Genomic DNA, 17,536 nt, shown 5'->3' with positions numbered 1-17,536 from the left:
CAGCCATGTTTTATTTAAATATTTATTTCAATTATAAAACACTTATACCTAGCTTTGGAAAGTAATTAAAAAGACTTCAAAATTCCATAAAATTTATTCACAAGAATATTCATTACCATTTAATAAAATGTAAGCCTACAGAGATAATCCAGATGTACAGAAGTGTCCATTTAAAAATTATAATCAAGTTCTGGATAACTGGTTCAGTGCATACAACAGCAAATCATAGTATTGGAATGGCTAACATGGTTTGACGTTTTAAAGTGTTGTCCTGCGATTCCCTTTAATTGTCTACGGTGAACTAAATCCTGAAGTTCACAGGCCCTTGTACTCATGACGGCAGTGGCCAACAAATAGAGGTTCTGCAGGAATGCCTCTCCTGATTGGAAAAAAAAAAAAAAAAAAAATCACTTTCACCAGTGAAATATACAAAAATATGCCTGCGCAAATGGCTAGTAAATAAGAAATGAACTGAACCTGAAAACTGCCTTACAAGAAATTGTTATAATCAAAAAATAAATAAAGCAATCAAGAATCTAAAAAACAAATAAATCCAAAAATAAACACAGGACTCCTAAGCATCATGATTATTACACATATTAATAATGCAAGAATAAAAAAGATAATGGAACCATATGTTGTATTAGTTGGGATTGCATGATTAAATGTGCCACTCGTCATAGTTTAACTCACTTGACCATGCGGCAGCGATGCTGGGTCAGACGACTATAGGCCTTACTGATGTCTGTCACACTTTTATCACTCCATAACCTCTCAGCGACAGCACTGGCTCTTGGCCTGCAATGGCACAACAACAAAAAAAACACATATTTACATAATTCCTAATATACAAATAAATACTAGGTTTGGTTTCAGTTTTGGTACAAACTCCATTAATGAATTGCTTCTTTGTATATGGTTAGTCTTTGTGTTGGTACAGTTGAGTTATATATTTTTTCTTAGTTAAGGTTGCAGTCATACCAGAGTCGAGGAGTGAGGTTGGTGGCATCTACATACTCTCCCCAAAGACAAGCTTCTCCTCCAATCACCAGCTTCTTCTGTGCATCCGTGCCTGTTGTCAAAATGCCATTAAAAAAATCATAATTAAGAGTATATAGATTCAGTTTAATTGTAAGATTAGTGCAAGACAATTCAAACAGCTAGAACATAAAGGTGGGCAACATAAATTCAATTAACTGAATGTTTTACAACACTGAAAGGATAAAATATGGTCCGACTAAGAAGCAATGAGTTAGTCCTGTTTGAGACTGAAACTTTAAGCAGTAAGACTCTATATGTGTCTATTGTATCCATATGTCAAACACCAGAATACTTGGAGACAAAGAAAACCATTTTAACTGAGTTGTGACCGAATAGACAAACTGTCAGTCTGTACAAAATACCATAGTCACGTGACAAGCATGTTTGCATATCTACTAAAGGAAAACGGGTCACTGACAATGCCATTACTATGACAAAGCTTTGGACTGAAAGAACTGATCCTCATTGATTTAAGGATATGTGGTGTAAATGATTGTCTACAATCACATACCATCTTTGCTATTCACCGTTGTTTATGATTGTGTGGCTGACCTTCAAAACCTAAAACCAACCAGAGGTAAACTCCAACATAGCTAGCATAATCATGTATTGTGTGAACATTGTGTCATTGTTTGTTTGTTTTTGTTTTGTTTACCCCAAACCATGAGATGTTGCTTGATTTAACAAATTAGAAACAGAACAGAAGGCCCAAATAAATCCACATAATCTTTCTCTGCGAATGACACACACCAGTGAAATTTTGGGGGTCGGGTTTGTAAATGTTCTCCCAGTCCTGGCCGTAGTTGATGCGGTTGAGGTACCAGGGTGTGGAGAGAAGAACACTGAAACCAGCCGCCGTTACCTGCGCCATCTCATCTTGGTACTGCGGCCGTTCTTTCCACACATGGATCATTGTGTCGGCTTTCAGCTACATGTGTACACATACACACGCACGTACAGTATAACACACAAACGGACACACCTCAACGTAGACAAATTCTTCTGGACTCCATTTAAGGTCTTCATATCAGATTTACAGAGATACCAAAGTGATCAAGCTGAGACAGCATGGTAATAAAGAACTAGTCACAAACATAGCTGCTTTAAAGTGACAAAATATAGTTATACAATATTTGGCATTAAATCAATTACCAATTGTGACAAAAATAATTACGGTTTATCAAAATTGCCACTACATGTAGTCCAGAGAAATACGCCCATTGAGTTTCATATTGTCAGATGCTCATCTTTGACTCGGAATCAACATGCATGCTTTATCATCAGATCATTAGTTAATGGCAACAGTTAACTGACAACAGTTAAAGGGATATTTCACCCAAATGAATGACCTGTATGAATTCCTCTCTTCTGCTGAACACAAAAGAAGATATTTTGAAGAAAATGGGTAACCAAACAGTTCACGGGCCCCATTGACTTCAATAGAATTTTTTCCATACTGTTTGGTTACCCATTTTCTTCTAAATATCTTCTTTTGTGTTCAGCAGAAGAGAGAAATTCATACTGGTTTGGAACAACTCAAGGGTGAGTAAATGACAGAATGTTTATTTATATCCCTTTAAAACTGTTGTTTCATAGAGTAGCATCTAATAAGATGAAGGCATGTTTATTGCAGTGATATTGTGTATTGATTTTAACAAGGCTGGAGCAAGGTGGAGGAGGAACTATTCAAAAGTAAGGTGAGGTTTTATTTTTTTTTAGAAATTTCTTTTCTTTTCAGAAAGAAATAATTTTTGATCAAATAAAGGCGGCCTTTGTGAGCATAAAATACTTATTTCAAATAAAAAAATAAGACACGTAACAGCTTTTAAAAAAATCACGAGTGGGGTAATAATGATGTATTTTATGTCATAGAATAAATTGTGAAAGTGTCTTGAGCTTGTGTTCACCACAGACCTTATTTCAGCCATTTAGCCAAAATCCCATTTAACCCTCTGGAGTCTGAGGTGTTTTCTGGGCCCTGGAGGTTTTCTGACATGCTCTGACATTTATGCTTATTTCTGTTACTTGTGACATCATGGCTAAAGTCTAATTACACTGTATTCAGCACAAACTCTGCTACAATAATGTCAGCAGCATACATGTAAAAGTTTGTAGTTTTGAGATAATGACGTTTATGCGTGGTTTGTGAAAAAACAAAACAAAAATTGTCACTGAAATAAGGTCATGAAACCCATACTGATTAGTTCTTCACAAGACTTTTGAAAATTGTATCACGTAGCCTAGAATATTTGCTCCAAAACTATGTGAAAATCATCCTGACAGTGACAACTCATTCAGATAAAACAATATATCGATTTTAAATTTGTAAGACATGTTTTGTGTAAGAAAGCTTTATGCGAGGACGCGTGAACACCTCATGCATCATGAATATTAATGTCTTTCACACCTGAGAAAGACAAAGACCCTCCCATAATGGGCCTATCAGGAGCTATCAGGCCCTACCATTCTGAGGAACCTTGCACAAAGAATGAGGAGATTTAAAAAAGAATTGCTTTTTGATTGTTTGGATTTATTTACAACATAACAATCCAAAGATACACAACAAAGGACAAAAAAGCACAAATTATTTAACACACTGATCTAAAGACAGAGATTTGAACAGTCACACACCTTTGTGCCATTCATGAAACATAGTACATACCTGTCATTTCCAAGGTGTTTGATTTTTCATTTACCATGTACAGAGACTCATGTGAATGTTGAAGTCAGCAGGACTCATCAGTGGGGCATCTGGTCCCTGTATAAAAAAATAAAAATAAACACCTGTGAACATGCTGATATCAAGAGAAACTACAGGGCTGCACGATTTTGGGAATACATTTTATATTTTTCTGGTTAAAATTGCGATTTAAAATGTACAAAATACACACACACACACACATATATATAAATAATGAACACCAGGTTTGTTGTGCCTTGTAGGCCGTGCAGTGCTGCATAAAATAATATTAACAATAACCTATTGTAGGCGGCCTATAAATCGTTAAAAAGGAACATCAGTAACACTACACGAGAAAAATATATTGATTATCATATGTTACTTCAAATGTTTCCATTCGCTATGACGTTATGAAATGAGATTGGAGTAAAAACATGAAGCCTAGGCCTAATGCACAGCGCGACTGACTCAAACTCACAGCGCGTGCAGAGAACATTTACTGAAGCGATCGAGCCGCTCCAAACTATGAAACATTATTGTTACCATCTACGTTTGAGCAGATATCCACAAACAAAGTATTTAACAGTGAACACGGGTCTAAACATTATAATAATCACCATATTAGAGTAAACACTCATACTAGCCTACTTTTATCATGCTGTGTTTTATTATCGAAAAACATCCTCGTGTCGTACATGTAATTGTACATTTAGCATTGAAAGGTTGCCTCTAATTCACATTTCAACATGTTTCTGTCTATATATAGATAGCCTACATCAGGCACGGCGTCATGGGTGGGCCTGACGGGCCTGGGCCCACCCACTTTTCAACAGGCCCACCCAAAAAAAAAAAAAAAAAAAAAAAGTAATAGGCTATATTCAAATTTTGTCAAGAATTATAAAAAATCGTCAATAAGCTCATAATTTGTACTAAAATAGTCTAAATGTTTAGTTTTAAAACAATTTTAAAAAGCTGGCTATGTCTATTTGGATGTTTCTGCGCAAGTTCAGCAGACAGTGGGGTTCGGGTTTGTTCCGATCAGAGCTCTTGAGTGGAGAGCGCATTTCTGAATATTCCGCTCCGCTCACTCATTCCGTAGCGTCGTTCGCTCAACCCAGAATGACCTGCTGGTTCGAAAATATGTGGAATAAGGGCTGCCTCCGACTAATTTTTTTTTTTCTAGTCGACTAGTTGTTAATTTAAGCCATTCGTGGACAAATCGCCCCTTTATATTAATTTAATTACTTAGGCTATCGCTATCCTACAGGATAATAAGCGTTATGACCGCACGCATAAAGCTTGCCACAAAGAACCGGTTAAAGTAATTATGAATGTGTCTAAATTAGCAAGGAGACATTTAATTGTTTAGTAATAAACTGGTGTTTTCTGTGTCGCTGCAAAGATGAAGTTGACAATGCGGACTCTCCATGAACGCCAGAGAGTAATGCATATTTCATATGGATTAGGCTACATAATCAGAGAGTAGCCTATTTATTTTGGTTTGAATATTTTCGTTTAAAAGTAGACATTTCAAGCTTTCTGTAATAGATAACCCATATTTCTCAAATCTGTGAGGCACAAGCTGAGTTTCGGCGCCCTCCAGGTCACGTGCAATGCAAGTGATCGTGCCGGCGCCTTATTACATTGTCTGCTGTATATGCTTCTTATTTATTAAATACGGAAAATTTATTGATAAAACATTGATCAAAATTAAGATACAATTTATACAAAACGAAAATCTTTTAAAAAGAGTTTTCTATAAAACAAAACTTAATGAAGTCGTCAAAATCTTTTTTTACCAAAAACAGCGCTGTTGCTAGGAGGGCGCCAGCGCCTCTGCCTCGCGAGTGGATGATAGCCCTGAAGACGCCTAGCAATGATATACCTTTAGTGGTAGTATACCTTTAGTTAAGTTATACCTTAATAGTCTTCGTAGCGCGCTATGAGACAATGTTATCGGAAAATGCAGCCCAGTATGATGCGTATGGTGCGTAATGGAGATTCCAAAGCGCTCTTCTTTGGTCAGAACCATGGAGAGCGATCGCGGATAGGTCTGTCCTATGCACCGAAACTTTTAACAATGCAACAAAATATTTAAAGAGCATCAAGCTATTAAAATCTATATTATGTATACGCACAGATAATATAGGCTAACAGTAGGCTATAGTCAATATTTTTGCAGTATATATATCCAAGCAGTGATTGGATAACGTTTTTTTATTTATTTTTTTATTTAACGTTTTTAATTTAAGGCCCACCCACAATTGGTCTGGCCCATCCAAAACTGGAATCCTGGCGCCGTGCCTGGCCTACATATATGTACGACATAGGCTTTATGTTTTTACTCCAATCTCATTTCAAGATGTACATTTTAGTCTGGCACCAGTTTAAATAGTAGCTACAATGTTCAAGTTTATACAACAATAACATATGCTTACTATTAGGAGTGGAAATGTCTTACCTTAAAAATCTTATCTTCAAATCGCGTTCTTCTAATTCTTCTGAGGTAAATCCAAGGTAAACAGCACAGCACAAACACAGTCTCAACGAAAAGCAGAGAAGTGCGTTACTGTAGTCTCCGATTCTTTGTTTTGAGGTAATGAGGGCATTTACAGGCCCACGTGGACTATTTGCATGTCAATCGCTCGTGCGCACGTGGGCGTGGTCAGATTAGAGTTAATTAGCTCGGACTGGAGAAACTGTACATGTCGTTGCTTTCATACGGATTACTTAAACAGAGAATATTTGTTTTTGATAGGATTTACATCATTTAAAAATGGAGACTTCAAGCTTTGTAAAGACATATGTTTCATGTCACACTAGTGACAAGCATTCGCTGAGTTACAGATCATTTTCTGTCGCGTTTCAGAATGAACTTCACATTGAGAAAGATGGGAGAGCGCGCATCATGTTTATTTTCTTTATTTTACGGAAAACACATTTTGTTTTTATTATTAGTGTACACAAATAAAAGAAGACATTTAACAGTTTTGAATGATGTATAAAAGCTAGACTATCGCCGACCCCACTTAGGGACGATGGAACTGGAAGTGCTAAAATGTGTTTCCATGTTTTTGTCTACAAAATGACGTCATACCTGCACCACTCTATACCATCTCTACCCAGACAACATCCTCAACCCCCAAGCCTTTAGGTGATTTAACACCAGGCCAGCTTACATGACTATTTTCAGTGCAAAAACCAGCTTAAAAATTAATAAAAAGTATAGGCCTAGTGCTTGAAAAAAGCACTAGGTTTTTTGTTAAAAAAAATTTATTTGAAAAGTTTTGTTGAAAAGTTTTATTTGAAAAGTTTTTTTGTTTTTTTTTGTTTTTATCTTTTTAAAATATATTTGATTAAAACTCTAAAACTTAATCTGGACCATCTTTCTTAACTTTAAATTGCAAACGATCACTAGATTAATAAACTAATGGTGCTAAAACAAACTATATGAGACTTTGGCTGAAGAAACTGACCAGGGAAACTGAGTGGCTCAACTTTGTAGTAGCGTTGCCAGTCCTGTCCATAGCTAATGTAGTCCAGGTACCAAGGGGCAGAAAGAATGGTTGTAAATCCTGCCCCAGTCACATTCTGTAGCTCCTCCTCCATCTTGTTCCCCATCCACACTTCCACAACAGTGTCATCCTTCAGCTGGAACAAATTATTTTTTTCTCTCTTTTCGGCAGTTAAATTGTTACGAGCAAACAAATACATTTACTTGCAAGCACAGGTAAAAATGCTAATTTAGTGGTATGTTAGCAGTGGCTTGTGAAAAAGCAAGCATGCAAGTCAAGCTATTTGTGATTAAATCAAAGCCTAATCTACTTTAACCTTCTTAAAGTCATTTGAAGTTACAAAGCATTGTGGACCTACTAGAATTTGTAATTTAATAATAACAGCTTAGTCTAACTAAGCTCCCAATAACTAAGTTCCCAATAAGACTGTAAAGTCTGAATATGATTTTATGGATAAAATTGTATGGATCTACATTACTTTCTAACATCTTCTTATCACATCCACACAGATAAGAAGAGATGAGCCTTACCTTCACCCCATTATCGAACACTTCTTGCCACACCATGTAACCTTTCTTGGTAGCAGCCACAATATCAAGTAACCTGATTGTCATTGATGAATAATGTAAGAATAACTTTGCCAGATTGTGTTCTGATTTATACTTTAACACAATTGCTAAGGGAGACAATAAATATCAAACTATAACTACAATTACATACTAATGGGGGAAAATAATAGGAAAACTATCATAACCATCTTGTTATTTATATTACAAGCCAAAAATAAATGGACTTCCTGACTTTACTGAAGCTCTGACCTTTGAATGTAAAAGGACTCCAGTTTGCTGTAGTCTGTGCCAAAGCCCTGCTGCTCCATAAACTTCCGAACATCAGGATTGGACTTCCTACAGGAACAATGAGTAGAATGTAAGTATTGTGTGATTTGGGTTCATATTCTGGAAAATGATTTGGGTAAGAAGCTTCTCTCTTCTTCGCACCAACAACTGAAGTCAACCTCGTCTCCCCCCAGGTGAATGTAGGCATCAGGGAAGACAGTGCTGATCTCTTTGAAAAACTGGGCCATGAACTCATAAGAGGAGTTTAAGATGGGGTTCACCGGTCCAAATGTTCCAGAAGGAGTAGAACCACTGTAACAGGGTGTTAGCAGATCCTTTATGCCTATGGGAAGGAGCAACAGAGAGAAAACAGTTTGTTATATTAATCTGTAACTGAAACATGACTCTATAAAGCCCTCATTTATCTTGTCCACCAACTAACCATTGCCCCATGACTGTGTGTGTCCTGGCGTGTCAAACTCCGGGATGACCCGGATCCCCCTCATACGGGCAAATTCAATGACCATCTTCACGTCAGATGGAGTGTACACATGTGTGAATGGGTGATAGGCTCCCTGTCAGTCACAAAAGAAATAGGGAAAACGTGATCAATACACAAAAATAAACACTTCCCCAGTCAGTTTTTACAGTGGCAGTTGGATTCTACGCCCAAAGCATGTGAACTGAAGCTAATGCTTTTGATTTAAGGTGAAATTTCTACTCTAAAAGGAAACTGACACGTCCTACGGCAGTATCATCATTTTGTTGTACATTTTTATTCCTTACCTTTCGCTTTCAATGCAGCAAAATACAAAAAAAAGTATATACATTTATCTATACATTTAAAAGCTATTTAAAAATTCTTTATTTTAAAAGATGCCTTCTCTTTTTTAAGTCTTTAAATAAACTTGGAATGTTTCAGTGTAATTATAGTTTGATACATTAACTTGTGTTCACCCATTTACATGATGTTAAAGGAGAACTCCGGTCAATTTACATAATGGTGTTTACAAAATGATGTTTATTCAGCCAGCGCGCATACCTGTATTTACATCCTGTTTTCGGTCGAAGTCCACAGTAATCGATTGTCGAGTTCACGCGCATAGGTTTAGTACATATGATCACGCGCGTGAACTCGACAATCGACTACTGTGGACTTCGACCGAAAACAGGATGTAAATACAGGTATGCGCGCTGGCTGAATAAACATCATTTTTTATATATTTCTTTCACATCTACTGCAGTCAGATTCACCCGCGTTCACTCAGAAGGAATCACTCACATGACCTGTGCACTTGTAATGACACATCAAGGATGTTAAGAGGCTAAAAGCAGGTTTAAAACTTGCCCCATTGAAGTCAACAGGGTGCAAATTTTAAAACGAGGATAACACGTTGTAGGCAACACCGATTTTTGTCATTGTTCTCTGTACTGACAGCACTCCAAATGTACAAAAAAATTAGCTCAATGTTAAAATTGACCGGAGTTCTCCTTTAAACACCAACATAAGTGATAATAGGAGTTGGAGCCACACTTTTAGGATTCTAGCATGGTAATCCACTAACAACTTGTATAAATGAAATCTACAATATATTTTGTGCCCTGGTAATGTCCAAAACAGGTAATGTGTGTGTGCATCACATCCTCACCTTCTGACTTAACTCAGGGAATGTACGGCTCATAAAAGGAAATGACTGATCGTCCACAATGTGCCAGTGGAATACGTTAAACTTGTTCATCGCCATAGCTTCCTGTAAAAATGAGATGTCTCTTTACTGAACACTGTGGAATAAGAAGCATTTCAAAACCTGGGAAGGTCATTGCACACATGTCCATTGATAGGAACATTTAATTCTAGATCAAATTACAAAGCTACGGACAAACAAATTCTCACCATTGCGCGCTGGCCACAATTCTTTCTAGACAAACCATGTGATGATCTTGTCTTGTGATTACGGTCATGTGTGAACGTAAAGAACCTGACTTTCCAGTCTTACAAATAAAATAACATCCTTGAGCTATTTAGCTGACACATGGCTTCTAATGAGGAAACTGTACATTCACGTAAAAATGTCACCAATTAATCACAGCCAATTTTGCTGGTAAAAAAGAAAATGCCCGTCTAGACCCATGTATGTATTTATGTCAAGTCTGTCATTATAAAGAAAATAATTTCAGCTCACCAAATTGGCCAAAATGACTTTGAGTGGCAGGAAGTGGCGAGACGAGTCCAGGAGGATCCCTCGATGGGCAAACCGTGGGAAATCTGAGATGACTGTCTTATTGATGTTGTTCTGTTGAGAAGACAAAAAGATGCTTTGGTTTGAGAAGAGCTTAGACGGATCAATAGACATTAATTCATACATAAAGTCTTAATCAAGTACAACAATGCAGCAAATAAGGGTTTGCTTTGAACTTACAACTCCATAGTCATCCTCATAGACCAACTGGCTGAATGTGTCCAGTCCTTACAACAATAAGCATATGAGGAAGTTACACATTGAGGAAACCACACTTGATGATAAAACATCTTATATTAACAGAATATAAAGACTGCAGTCTCTTCTTCTCATTATTTATGATGTTGGGATCACATAGAAATGTAACTGAACTGCTATCTTAAAGTATATGGGGTTGTTAACGTGATAAGCTGTGCCCGTGACCCATTTTACATTTTCCCTGTCCTACAAATGTCATCAAGAAAATACTTTAAAGTATGTCTGTGTTTGTTAGAGGAGTTTGTAAAATGTACACTACCATTCAAAATCAAAAGATTTTCTTTTTGTTTTTGAATCAAAAACATCTCTTATGTTCAAAAAGGCTGCATTTATTTGATCAAAAATACAGTAAAAACAATAATACTATGACAATTTAAAAGAACTGTTTTCTGTTTCATATTTCATTCCTGAAATGGAAAGCTGAATTTTCAGCATTCATTACTCCAGTCTTCAGTGTCCTGGACATGATCCTGAATCATTCAAACATGCTGATTTGGTGCTCAATAAACATTTCTTTTTATTATCAATGTTGAAAACAGTTTTGCTGCTCAAAATTTTTGTGGAATATTCTGTCTGGTTCACTGATAAATGGAAAGCTAAAAGAACACCATTATGTAGTTTCGCTTACCTCGCAAAGCTCCCCATACATTAGCAGCTTTCAATACAGCAGACGGTGAATCAACTGACAGCTCATCTACACAAAGAGAGCAAAACTTTAGTTACAAAGACAACCAAAACATTCACTGACTCACACCCAGTCCACACATGTTGATCACAACACATCTGACTGAAGAAACAATAAGTGATTTTTGACTTTGATGATGCAGTTTTGGTTACACTTTATTTTAACGTGTCTTAATTGTTACACTGTAAATATACATTTAAGTACTGAGTAATATTAAGTAACTACTTTACTATATATGTTCTTGTTACAGGATTAGGGTTTGGTTTATGGTTAGTTGCATGTAACGGTGCATAATTTACAGTTATTACTAAAGTAACTACATGTAACAATGACACCTTAAAATAAAGTGTTTATTTTTGGTAACACATATTAAAAAGAAAAACGTAACAAAATACTTTGCACTGGTCAAATGTTACTACATCTAAAAAGATCCCGTCGCGTTAATACATTAACCAGATTACAGCTCCGACAAACAGGTGTCTATTATTGGATTTTCCCTTCTTCTATTGGATTAGAGAGCACTGAGGTTGCGGTGTTGTGGATCACAGAGGCGGAAGGGAGAAGAGCTCACATGACTCGTCGGTTTGCAGACTCGGGTAACCGTCGCACTCCGGATCAGCTGCTGTAATCCATACCTTAAGCTCCACAAGATCGGAATCAAACGCTTTCTTTCGGCTCTTCTCGTGCTTCTTCAGTTCGCCAAACATGTATTCAAAATATCTGCAAGGCAAATGGTCAGCTCATGAACCCAAATCAATTGCTTACTGTATGTTTGACGTGGTGGGGCGCGCAGATTGCTATAAATACTCGCGTGGTACTGTACTTCCTGTTAAAACTCAACATTAGCGTCTTTCATAACACAATGTCAGCATAAATATAAATTAGATATGTTACAGTACCTGCGAAATGCATTCTCCAGTAGACTGCAGCCCGGTCCGGCGGAGGACTCTTTCGCGTGGACGATCTGAAATCTGGCGGGGCTGAGTTTGAAAGCGACGGCGGACGACTGGAATTTCTGCGGTAGCGGCCAGAGAGAGATTTCATCCAGCTCGTTCTGTTTTCCAACAAAGTCGCCGAAGAGCCACCCGTGGCAGGCGGATACCGCTAAAAACAGCGGCGCAAATTTGAGCAGAAAGTACATGGCTGTTTGTCGAACGCTGTGCGGTCAGCTGACTTCTGCTTCCAGTCTGAGCAGCTCAACTGACGGGTTTGTGTGTGGATGTTGTAGTAGGGGCGGTGTTTACCTCAACTAACTCAAATCATGGGACCTAATTCGCCACACCTCCCTCGGTCTTTAAAGAACTACACATAACCAAACCTCACTTCTTTTATCTCTGCATTTGTACAGAGCAAAACGAGGGTGAGTCATACTTATTTGTAGGCTACAGCAAAACTGTAAAGTGAAACATGCTTCAGCTTGTAGTAGATGAGCTCACGTCAGCAGGGAAGATACCCCTTTGTCAGCAAAGGCACTCGAAACACTCAGTCCATCAGTGGGGAAAATACCCTTTGTCGAATAGTCAATAACTCAGTCCCCACTCCCCAGGTGCAGCATAATCTCTCTGCTCGATTCTGGGGTTAGGGCTCTTGCCACTTTTATTCGCACCGATCAGGAGCTCCTCTAACAAAGAGTTCAACCAAAATGTGCCAAGAACGTTTTGCTATCAATTAAGCTATGAAAATGTATTTTATTATTATTATTATTATTATTATTATGAAAGTTCAAACGAAGCAGAAAGCATATGGCATTAGAACACATCAGGGTGAGCAAATATTGGCAGAATTTTTATTCAGTAGCCCTACAGAACTGGACTGCGTTTCCCAAAGCATCCTAAGCTGATCCCGTATAAACCATTGGCACCAATTGCAGGCTTGCAATTTTCCCTAAAGCATTGTAAGCCTAAGTACAATTGGTGCCAATGGTTTCTACGGGATCAGCTTATCCTAAATTTTCACGAAATAAATAAAAGTGGCCGGTGAACTGGGAGAAGAACATAGTAAACTTTATTGTTTCATACAATGTGTGTCCGATATTAATAAAACACTCTGAAATTGTCAAATTTGTCAAATTATAATTGAAAGGATTAGGCTATTATTGCAGCTTCCAATAGCATCAGGCTATATGGAATTTGAATTTAATAAAAACTAAAAATGTATTTTTTTTTACAGTAGCTACTTCATTTAAATGTCTATTTAAATGTCTGAAACCTCAAATAGCCTAAACATTATGTAGTTAATCACATTGGTGTGATCCAACTCATCAAAGGGTTCAAATCAATCACATTTTGGGGGTGGAGCCTCCAAGTGCTCCAAGGTGGAGGGGGGACTGAGGGGCAATGAATGCCCCCTTTTGATTGTTGTCTGTGTAAGACTTGCAACGAGATGGAAGGGAAGCAGGGCTATATATATAGATAACTAAAACTGAAACTAAAATTAAAACCTTAAAAAGATGTTAATGTAATAATATAAATGTTTACTAATAAATTATTTCAATTTCTTATTAAAAGTCAAAAGAAAAAAACACATTCATCTGGAAGAAGGGGGCCCAAAATTCTGTTTTGCATACCCCCCTTAAAACTCTTCATGGCGCCCCTGGGCACAAGTAACGCGAGTTACGTAATCAGATTACCTTTTTAAGTAGGTTAGTGGAGTGAATTTTTTTTTGAAATTTACAACAAAATATCTGTTACTTTTTCAAACAAGTAACGCAATTTACTTTGTTTTTTCATTTATTGACTGACAGCTCTCCTGTCTAAATCGAGAGTAAGGTGTTGTGTGTGCTGTGTGAACATGATGGTTGTTGTAGTTCTAGACTAAATGTGAGCTCACTTGCACAAAAACAGATTCAGTATTCCTTCAAATGAATAAAAACAGTAAAATACAAACTCAGAATATTACACAAACATGCAATAAATTATGTTTTATTAACGTAGTTCGGGAGGAACACGTCAAAATAAGCTACTCTATTGCCACCTGCTGTCTACAATCAGTAATCACAAATACTCTAGTATCATCAGCTGTCTACAATCAGTAATCAACAAATACTCTAGTATCACCAGCTGTCTACAATCAGTAATCAACATATCTACCCAATCAACACAAAGGCAAACCATATAATCACAGTCAAACTCACCTAAGGATATTCTACAGTCTTCAGAACAGGTTTCGCCTAACAGCTGCCATGTCGGAGAGTGAACTCTTCCTGTCCGATGAAGAATCTCTCTACTCTCAGGACTCTGCATCAATTCCAGCCATCCCAAAGAGCGCCATTACACAACCAGGTGCCGTCGCCAGCCAATCCGCGCCGCTATCCATACTCCAGAACGACAAAGACAGCGCTCACCTCCACCAACGAGACGCACACCTTCTTCATCATCCTCCTACTCACTGGCCCAGCCAACCATTCCTGCAATCGGGAAATGGACAGTGTTAGGTCTAAGGAAAGCTTTGACCAACGCGGACGTCCATTACCCTAGATGGATGAATAAAGCCGAATTATACCAATTATACACTAATCTACAGTCAACGTGCGCCCCCTTTAAAACCTCCTCTCCCTTTAAGGTCTCCAATAAAGCGACAAACAAAACCAACAAAGGTAAAACACCACGCACCTCCCAAATCCAGTATTCCTCCACAGCAAGACCAGACCACCGTCGATCATCAGGTAGGGGCAGTGTGCCTTCAGCGAGCCTGGGATGGGCCCCAGAATCCGCCACCGCTACCCTCTCCGCCTTCTGCTCAGCATCACTCATTACCGGTCACTAACAGCGACCGTCTTCCCTCTAGCGTGAGGTTGCCTCCGCTAGCGGAGCAGGGGCAACCTGTTGTTACCATCCCAAATTCTCTCCATCGTTTGTGGCCCGTGGCTCCTGACGTGAGGTTGCCTCCGCTAGAATCGCGGGCCTGGACAACTCTCCCTTGTCCTTCTCCTACGGCTACAACTAACCCTTTTTCCCAGCCGTGGCCTACAGCAGACCCTAGTGTGAGGATGCCTCCGCTAGCGGTGCAGGCCCAGTCACCTTATTTTCCACCTCAGCTTTCTCTCTCCTTCCCGGTTGCTTTCCAAGCTCCAGGGGCCGTTGCAAACGCAAGACCACCTCAGTTTCCCACGTTGGCCCCGGATTGTCTCCCCCAAAACACGCTTCCTCAGGCAAAATCACCATTTTCTCTGTTTACAGCAGCTCAGATGCCCATACTCCAAACGCCATCGCTTTGGAACCGCCCCCTTTCGGCTCACCCTCTCCTGCTTTAACAAACTCACAGACATCACTGCTTATTAAAGGCATCCAAAAGACCCATCCTACCCGCCCAGACACCAGACAACCCCTAACGCTGGACCTACTCACCAAATGCATCCGTACCCTCCGTCTAGGCTACCATTCTATTAACACAGCTTGCACACTGGACGCAATGTTCATTTTGGCTTTTTTCTGGGTTTCTCAGATGCTCCGAACTCGCTATTACCTCTAATTTTAACCCCAATTCATCCCATCATTTCAGATTATCCTTAGTAGATGATGAAACTATCTCCTACTTTATCAAACAGAGCAAGACAGACCAGTCCAAAAAAGGCCATTTCATTTATATTTTCAACCTTCATTCACCCATCCAACCTTACCAAACCCTCCAATCCTACCTTCATTTCAGAAATTCAACAAGTAGAGACCCTTCAGACCCACTTTTTATAAACGATTCAAACCAACCAGTCACGCGTTTTTGGTTTCAAAAACATCTCAAATTAGTCCTAACACAATCTGGCATCCCAGCTGAACACCTTTCAGGCCACTCTTTTCGCATAGGCGCTGCAACCACAGCCGCCCAAAAAGGACTCTCACAGCAACAGATTCAAGCTCTTGGTCGTTGGTCATCCGAAGCTTTCAGAAGCTACATTAGATCTAACCGCTTCCACATCAAAAAAGTGCACCAAACCCTTATCAGCTAAACCAACTCTAACTCGTTTGATTGCCGGCGGGGCTTACCCATTCGATCGCATTGAACTCCCGTCGGATGGTGCGAGAGCCCTCCCAATCGGCAATAGCTAAACATCTTCATGTCTACATCAGCGGGGGCTTGTCCGATCGCAGTGAGTGTTGAACTCCCGTCGGACGCCGCAAAAGCCCTCCCAATATACACTCACCTGAAGGATTATTAGGAACACCTGTTCAATTTCTCATTAATGCAATTATCTAATCAACCAATCACATGGCAGTTGCTTCAATGCATTTAGGGGTGTGGTCCTGGTCAAGACAATCTCCTGAACTCCAAACTGAATGTCAGAATGGGAAAGAAAGGTGATTTAAGCAATTGAGCGTGGCATGGTTGTTGGTGCCAGACGGGCCGGTCTGAGTATTTCACAATCTGCTCAGTTACTGGGATTTTTCACGCACAACCATTTCTAGGGTTTACAAAGAATGGTGTGAAAAGGGAAAAACATCCAGTATGCGGCAGTCCTGTGGGCGAAAATGCCTTGTTGATGCTAGAGGTCAGAGGAGAATGGGCCGACTGATTCAAGCTGATAGAAGAGCAACTTTGACTGAAATAACCACTCGTTACAACCGAGGTATGCAGCAAAGCATTTGTGAAGCCACAACATGCACAACCTTGAGGCGGATGGGCTACAACAGCAGAAGACCCCACCGGGTACCACTCATCTCCACTACAAATAGAAAAAAAGAGGCTACAATTTGCACGAGCTCACCAAAATTGGACAGTTGAAGACTGGAAAAATGTTGCCTGGTCTGATGAGTCTCGATTTCTGTTGAGACATTCAGATGGTAGAGTCAGAATTTGGCGTAAACAGAATGAGAACATGGATCCATCATGCCTTGTTACCACTGTGCAGGCTGGTGGTGGTGGTGTAATGGTGTGGGGGTGGTGTAATGTTTTCTTGGCACACTTTAGGCCCCTTGGTGCCAATTGGGCATCGTTTAAATGCCACGGCCTACCTGAGCATTGTTTCTGACCATGTCCATCCCTTTATGACCACCAGGTACCCATCCTCTGATGGCTACTTCCAGCAGGATAATGCACCATGTCACAAAGCTTGAATCATTTCAAATTGGTTTCTTGAACACGACAATGAGTTCACTGTACTAAAATGGCCCCCACAGTCACCAGATCTCAACCCAATAGAGCATCTTTGGGATGTGGTTGAACGGGAGCTTCATGCCCTGGATATGCATCCCACAAATCTCCATCAACTGCAAGATGCTATCCTATCAATATGGGCCAACATTTCTAAAGAATGCTTTCAGCACCTTGTTGAATCAATGACACGTAGA

The 17,536-nt window shown here is 39.2% G+C and overlaps 1 protein-coding gene across 2 annotated transcripts; it reads right to left on the bottom strand.

The window, feature by feature from the left end:
* Positions 1-4: 4 nt before the first annotated feature.
* On the bottom strand, positions 5-12,484 carry hexb (hexosaminidase B (beta polypeptide)). Of its 2 annotated transcripts, none has more exons than XM_084414490.1 (14): positions 12,155-12,484; positions 11,827-11,975; positions 11,199-11,264; positions 10,493-10,539; positions 10,256-10,366; positions 9,722-9,823; positions 8,515-8,647; positions 8,235-8,415; positions 8,055-8,141; positions 7,767-7,839; positions 1,792-1,969; positions 982-1,072; positions 694-798; positions 5-379 (listed from the first exon to the last, which is right to left on the bottom strand). In XM_084414490.1, the coding sequence occupies exons 1-14, from the start codon at positions 12,394-12,396 to the stop codon at positions 316-318; spliced, it is 1,629 nt and encodes a 542-aa protein (XP_084270616.1). In that variant the 5' UTR covers positions 12,397-12,484; the 3' UTR covers positions 5-315. The 2 variants fall into 2 exon arrangements, with proteins under 2 accessions (XP_084270616.1, XP_084270617.1); XM_084414491.1 differs by lacking the exon at positions 1,792-1,969 and adding an exon at positions 7,198-7,372 and having other exon boundaries at positions 12,155-12,481.
* Between the last annotated feature and the right edge of the window lie 5,052 nt (positions 12,485-17,536).

The sequence above is a fragment of the Rutilus rutilus genome (assembly GCF_951802725.1).
Source record: "Rutilus rutilus genome assembly, chromosome: 7".
In the NCBI taxonomy this organism is placed as follows: Eukaryota; Metazoa; Chordata; class Actinopteri; order Cypriniformes; family Leuciscidae; genus Rutilus; species Rutilus rutilus.
Note: the sequence above shows the minus strand (reverse complement) of the source record. Positions and strands in the feature narration are given on the sequence as shown.

Bases quoted from the DNA above. Each gene is read 5' to 3' on its own strand.
- hexb (XM_084414490.1), bottom strand. From the start codon at position 12,396: ATGTACTTTCTGCTCAAATTTGCGCCGCTGTTTTTAGCGGTATCCGCC. The intron at 799-981 runs GTATGACTGCAA...GTGCCATTGCAG, and splicing joins AACCTCACTCCTCGACTCTG to GCCAAGAGCCAGTGCTGTCG. The intron at 380-693 runs GTGAGTTAAACT...TTTTCCAATCAG, and splicing joins CATCGCTGCCGCATGGTCAA to GAGAGGCATTCCTGCAGAAC.